The sequence below is a fragment of the Schistocerca piceifrons genome, chromosome 11 (assembly GCF_021461385.2).
Source record: "Schistocerca piceifrons isolate TAMUIC-IGC-003096 chromosome 11, iqSchPice1.1, whole genome shotgun sequence".
In the NCBI taxonomy this organism is placed as follows: domain Eukaryota; kingdom Metazoa; phylum Arthropoda; class Insecta; order Orthoptera; family Acrididae; genus Schistocerca; species Schistocerca piceifrons.
The window spans coordinates 53575331-53581899 of record NC_060148.1 but is presented as its reverse complement, the minus strand read 5'-3'; the positions used below and the strand labels follow the sequence as shown (position 1 = coordinate 53581899).

The window sequence follows — 6569 nt, the reverse complement described above, 5'->3', positions numbered from 1 at the left end:
TCCATTTTATTTTTTAGCCACTACACCATTCTTTTCTCTACACGATATCTTCTGTGCGAAAGCTTTATTTTTTTTATTTTTTAGGGCGTCAGTGTGAGGCAGGTGGCGATAAAGAGGGCAGGATCAAGAACCCAGAGGCCCATCCGCCATGCTGTCTCAGCTGTCCGCTTCCTTTGTGATGTGCTGACTTTGTTTTTCCAGGAGGCGCTGGTCAGCACCAGGCAGGCAGGCAGGTGGGGGCGTGGAGGCCTGGCCACGACTCCTCCCCCATACCTCTCACCGAGGCGATCTGTTATTTTCGTGCACGATTTTTCTTTATTTTTAATGGTTCCTCCAGAAGACCAAGTCCACACACAATCATCTCAGCTGTGAACGACGGTTTGAAGTTCGTGTTCGCGACACCTTTCCGTTTTATTTCGCAGTATCTTCTCAGTCATCCAATGCATCAGTTCCCGAGGCTTGTTTGGGAAGTTGGTCTTCTGCTATCTCTGAGTACTCCACTCGCTGGAAGCTGCGTGGTGCGATTCCTGATACTTGGGGTGACGACGAATGTAATGCAGAACAGAAGAAATCGGGGCGGTGCCTTCTGGTTAAAAGTAGTTGTGGCATACGGAAAAAAGTAAAATTAAATGTAGCAAAAAGATCCATGTCTTCTGTCGTGAGGATAAGCTTTTCCTCCGAGATTTCAACACAAAATCGGGTGCTTCTGACCTACGTACTTTAGAAGAGATATCTATTACCTTAAAAATAAGTAAATAAATCAGTAAAAAATACCGTTTATGACAAAAGTGCTACTACATAGAAACTGCGATGACATTCAAGATGATTAAGTTAAGATGTCCGTAATGGTTTTGGATCTGGAAGTCTCTAACTTGGTAACAGATGACGAGAGAAGCAGACAAAACGTTTATGGTTTTAGGGGGTATAGAACGTTCCCCGCACAGAGCAGCCACGTAACCATTTAGCTGGCGAGTCACAGCCGCTACTACTGCCCTCTCACTGCGGTATTCTTCTTCAGTAGAGAGACTTAGTAGCGTTAAATATGAGATTAGTTATATGTTCTGTGTGGAATGACCTCTCTCTAATCAAGTAATAAATTTGACCCCCCACTGTTTAATATTAAGTGACAATCAGTCAGATTATATACAGGAAATGACAACGAAATATCAGATGAATTTAGCAGTACAAATCTGAACCACACCGGGAAGTAAATAGACGATCACGTAGTTGCCAAATATATTCTGCGACACTGTCAATTCTGCATTACACTAGCGACACGGACAATACATCTGCTCAGCTGATGCTCTGAGCTTTCTAGCACTTGGCGATCTCGCCTCGTGAAGACGCGGAGAAGCTGTCTGTTGCCGCACTCCGAGCTGATTGTCCATGCTGCTGCAAACGCTCATCAAACTGTTCGTGCAGATATATATAAGCTCCAAAATACTAAAGCGAATTCTTTACAGAAGAATGGAAAAACTAGTAGAAGCTGATCTTGGGGAAGATCAGTTTGGATTCCGTAGAAATGTTGGAACACGTGAGGCAATACTGACCCTACGACTCATCTTAGAAGCTAGATTAAGAAAGGGCAAACCTACATTTCTAGCATTTGTAGACTTAGAGAAAGCTTTTGACAATGCCGCACTGGCTGGCAGCTGAAATACGTGAACCGTGTCCCAGAGTTTCATTCGCGTTTCAATAACTTCTAGGAAAAGTCTTACGGTGAAAGGGTGGCAACTTTATGTACTAAAATGATCATTTAAATAAAATCCCATGGAATGCAATCTTATATAAAATTCTGCAAGGTTGGCCAAACAATAGTTTAGATGCTCTACAGTACACAGATACCACCTCTCAAGATCATAGGCAATAATATCAAAGTTTCCAAAGATCAAAACATATTTCAGGTATTAGGCTGTTACATCTACATCTACATCTACATCTATACTCCGCGAGCCACCTTACGGTGTGTGGCGGAGGGTACTTATTGTACCACTATCTGATCCCCGCTTCCCTGTTCCATTCACGAATTGTGCGTGGGAAGAACGACTGCTTGTAAGTCTCCGTATTTGCTCTAATTTCTCGGATCTTTTCGTTGTGATCATTACGCGAGATATATGTGGGCGGTAGTAATATGTTGCCCATCTCTTCCCGGAATGTGCTCTCTCGTAATTTCGATAATAAATCTCTCCGTATTGCGTAACGCCTTTCTTGAAGTGTCCGCCACTGGAGCTTGTTCAGCATCTCCGTAACGCTCTCGCGCTGACTAAATGTCCCCATGACGAATCGCGCTGCTTTTCGCTGGATCATGTCTATCTCTTCTATTAATCCAACCTGGTAAGGGTCCCATACTGATGAGCAATACTCAAGAATCGGACGAACAAGCGTTTTGTAAGCTACTTCTTTCGTCGATGAGTCACATTTTCTTAGAATTCTTCCTATGAATCTCAACCTGGCGCCTGCTTTTCCCACTATTTGTTTTATGTGATCATTCCACTTCAGATCGCTCCGGATAGTAACTCCTAAGTATTTTACGGTCGTTACCGCTTCCAATGATTTACCACCTATGGTATAATCGTACTGGAATGGATTTCTGCCCCTATGTATGCGCATTATATTACATTTATCTACGTTTAGGGAAAGCTGCCAGCTGTCGCACCATGCATTAATCCTCTGCAGGTCTTCCTGGAGTACGTACGAGTCTTCTGATGTTGCTACTTTCTTGTAGACAACCGTGTCATCTGCAAATAGCCTCACGGAGCTACCGATGTTGTCAACTAAGTCATTTATGTATATTGTAAACAATAAAGGTCCTATCACGCTTCCTTGCGGTACTCCCGAAATTACCTCTAAATCTGCAGATTTTGAACCGTTAAGAATGACATGTTGTGTTCTTTCTTCTAGGAAATCCTGAATCCAATCACAAACCTGGTCCGATATTCCGTAAGCTCGTATTTTTTTCACTAAACGTAAGTGCGGAACCGTATCAAATGCCTTCCTGAAGTCCAGGAATACGGCATCAATCTGCTCGCCAGTGTCTACGGCACTGTGAATTTCTTGGACAAATAGGGCGAGCTGAGTTTCACATGATCTCTGTTTGCGGAATCCATGTTGGTTATGATGAAGGAGATTTGTATTATCTAAGAACGTCATAATACGAGAACACAAAACATGTTCCATTATTCTACAACAGATTGACGTAAGCGAAATAGGCCTATAATTATTCGCATCTGATTTATGACCCTTCTTGAAAATGGGAACGACCTGCGCTTTCTTCCAGTCGCTAGGTACTTTACGTTCTTCCAGCGATCTACGATAAATTGCTGATAGAAAGGGGGCAAGTTCTTTAGCATAATCACTGTAGAATCTTAAGGGTATCTCGTCTGGTCCGGATGCTTTTCCGCTACTAAGTGATAGCAGTTGTTTTTCAATTCCGATATCGTTTATTTCAATATTTTCCATTTTGGCGTCCGTGCCAAGCAATAAACTGGTTAACACACCAAATCCAACAAATATGACAGAGGCAGCTACTAATGTACGATAGATTGATAGGGAGATTATTGAACAACCCGAACCGCAGGTTGCTCTAACCTGCCCCTACTCCACAAGGGAAAAACGGACCACCCAACTTATTAACAACCACCTTCCCGCGGGTGGGCAAATGGAGAAGAATGGTGGGACGACCCCAAAGCAAAACGGCTGGTGACCTCACCAAGAAAACAAGTAGAATTTAACAAGAGTAAATCAAACAACGTATCACCAATCACTTAAGTTCTAATAAACTGCGATTTCTCGAGAATACCTGGCGCAGCACCCTCAAATAGTTTCACACTAGGCGCTGCGGTGCACTCTTCAAAATAGCAGTTTTTACCATGGCTCTGGGATGTCTCGATACGCGCTGATAACGCTGGTCAAAGCAGGAACTCAGTGACAGTACTAGCTTAAATTAACGTAGAGAGGCGGAAGAGCATTAAAAAAAACAGGGTGTAAAATACATAATGACGGGAACACGAGGCACACACGGCTCAGGTTCTTTTAATGGGAAGTTGATGAAGATTTTACAATGAGGGTATTTTACTATACATATGTAGCCTATAAACTGACTTTCGGACTTATGTATCATAGAAGCAAGATTTCCAGATTGCTAACTTGTTGATGGGCATACGTGTAGGCAAATATGTTCAGAGTTCCCATCTGAGACAGTTTTCTGCATTTGATGTGTGTGGTGTGCGTATGTGTGTTAACAGCAGAGTGTAATAATCCCAATTTAATATAATCCACTACAGAGTCAAGGTAGCATTCAACCGCGATTCTTATACATGTATTTTAACAACGCATTTCAAGAGACAATGCTCTCATCATCAGGTTGTAAAGTCTATGTCATGAAATTAAACGGACTAAAAAGACGAAATACCATCACAAATAGTTGGGAAGTCCACAGAGTAAAACAGAATTAAAAGTATATTGGACTGTGGGTCCTCGTCTTACATTGAAGTTGTTGACACAAGTCGATGGCCGTCCCATAGCTACCGGCTCGGGAGCTGTTGTGGACTGACGTGCCTGGGTGTTGTGGCGTGGTTACAGCCATGTACTTGACGGTAACGCTATGCTATTGGGCGCCTTATTTCCTTATTGCATTAGTCTGCCATCGTTAGCCTCTGGCAACTCCGTCAGTGACATGCTACAAGTTTAAAGTCGCATACCTACCCTAAAATAATTCTAAAAACCCGCTAAAAAATCTCATTTCTTTAAAATTATCTTGTGCATTTTGAATATTGCCTTGTTTCTCTTCATGGATAGCTATCTCGAGTTCCTCTAGTAAATCAAGTTTTCTCCCTTTCTTTTCTACATGCAATATTTCTAAGATTCCGTGCAGAACTTGTGATGCAAAATATATAGGGCAGACAGGAAGATCATTCGCTATCCAGTATAAAGAACATAAAGATGCGTTCAGGTTAGGAAATTATGACAAATCAGCTGTTGCGAACCATATATATGAAACAGGCCATCCCCTTAAAAGCATAGAATATAACGTAGAAATATTGCATGTAGAAAAGAAAGGGAGGAAACTTGATTTACTAGAGGAGCTCGAGATAGCTGTCCATGAAAAGAAACAAAGCAATATTCTAAATGCACAAGGTAATTGGAAAGAAATGAGATTTTTTAGCGGGTTTTTAGAATTATGTTAGGGTAGGTATGCGACTTTAAACTTGTAGCATGTCACTGACGGAGTTGCCAGAGGCTAACGATGGCAGACTAATGCCATAAGGAAATAAGGCGCCCAATAGCATAGCGTTACCGTCAAGCACACGGCTGTAACCATGCCACAACACCTAGGCACATCAGTCCACAACAGCTCCCGACCCGGCATAGTGCGACAGCATACTTGGTAGCTATGGGATGGCCATCGACTTGTGTCAACAACTTCAATGTAAGATGAGGACCGATAGTCCAATATAGTTTTAATTCTGTTTTACTCTATGGACTTCCGAACTATTTGTGATGGTATTTTGTCTTTTTAATCCATTTAATTTCATGACATCGACTTTACAACCTGATGATGAGAGCATTGTCTGTTGAAACGCATTGTTAAGATATATGTATAAGAATCACGGTTGAATGCTAACAGTGATAACCAATAATCCCAATGCTCTGCACGGGTGGAGTCCTCAAGAGGAGAGAGACAGAAGGCTGATCGAGGCAGGCAAGCGAGGGGTAGTGGAAGATGTGTTGGCGCTGCTGGCTGCAGGGGCCGTCCTGGAGGCTACGGATGTGAAGGAGTGGACCGGCCTGCACTGGGCGGCAGCCAGAGGGCACGTGGGGGGAGTGCGCTGCCTGCTGGAGGCCGGGGCAGACGTGGACCGGCCTGCACTGGGCGGCAGCCAGAGGGCATGTGGGGGGAGTGCGCTGCCTGCTGGAGGCCGGGGCAGACGTGGACTCCGGGACCAGCCACCGGGACACGCCCCTGCACCTTTCTGCGGCAGCAGGTCACGTGCGAGTGGTGCGGCTGCTGGTCGAGTCCTGTGCTGTCCCCAACGCTGCGGATCAGTGGCAGAGGACGCCGCTGCACTGGGCGGTGGAGAACGGCCACGCAGAGGCGGCGGCGGAGCTGCTGGTGGCAGGCGCCGATGAGTGGGCCACAAGCAGTGCGGGGAGCACCCCCCTGGACCTCGCCAGGCAGAACAACAACCGGCAGCTGGTAGAGCTGCTACCATGACGCTTCCCTTATTATGAAGAGAACTGCAATAAAAGAACAATGCTTCACCACATCACTTTCTTTAATTTGTGAGGTTAAGAATACAAAAAATTCAACGTATCTTTATCCATTTCTACCCATCACTACATAACATATATCTATTTTTGTCACTCCTCCATGAGTGTGATAAGTGCGAGACATCCCTGAACTGATGTAAGTAACCCCTCTTGTGAAGAAACAACGTGAAAAACATTTCTCGAGCAGCTGTTAGAAAAGTAAACATGAACTACAAAACTTCTACACTACTGGCCATAAAATTGCTACACCACGAAGATTACGTGCTACAGACGCGAAATTTAACTGTCGGGAAGAAAAT

At 44.0% G+C, this 6569-nt stretch overlaps 1 protein-coding gene across 1 annotated transcript; it reads left to right on the top strand.

Moving 5' to 3' along the window:
- Positions 1 to 5616: 5616 nt before the first annotated feature.
- Positions 5617 to 6129, top strand: LOC124719673 (serine/threonine-protein phosphatase 6 regulatory ankyrin repeat subunit C-like). The gene has a single exon (XM_047244884.1). It carries the CDS (start codon positions 5617 to 5619, stop codon positions 6127 to 6129), a length of 513 nt encoding a protein of 170 aa, XP_047100840.1.
- The last annotated feature ends 440 nt before the right edge of the window (positions 6130 to 6569 follow it).

Excerpts from the sequence above, each read along its gene's own strand:
- LOC124719673 (XM_047244884.1), top strand. The coding sequence starts at position 5,617 with ATGCTAACAGTGATAACCAATAATCCCAATGCTCTGCACGGGTGGAGT.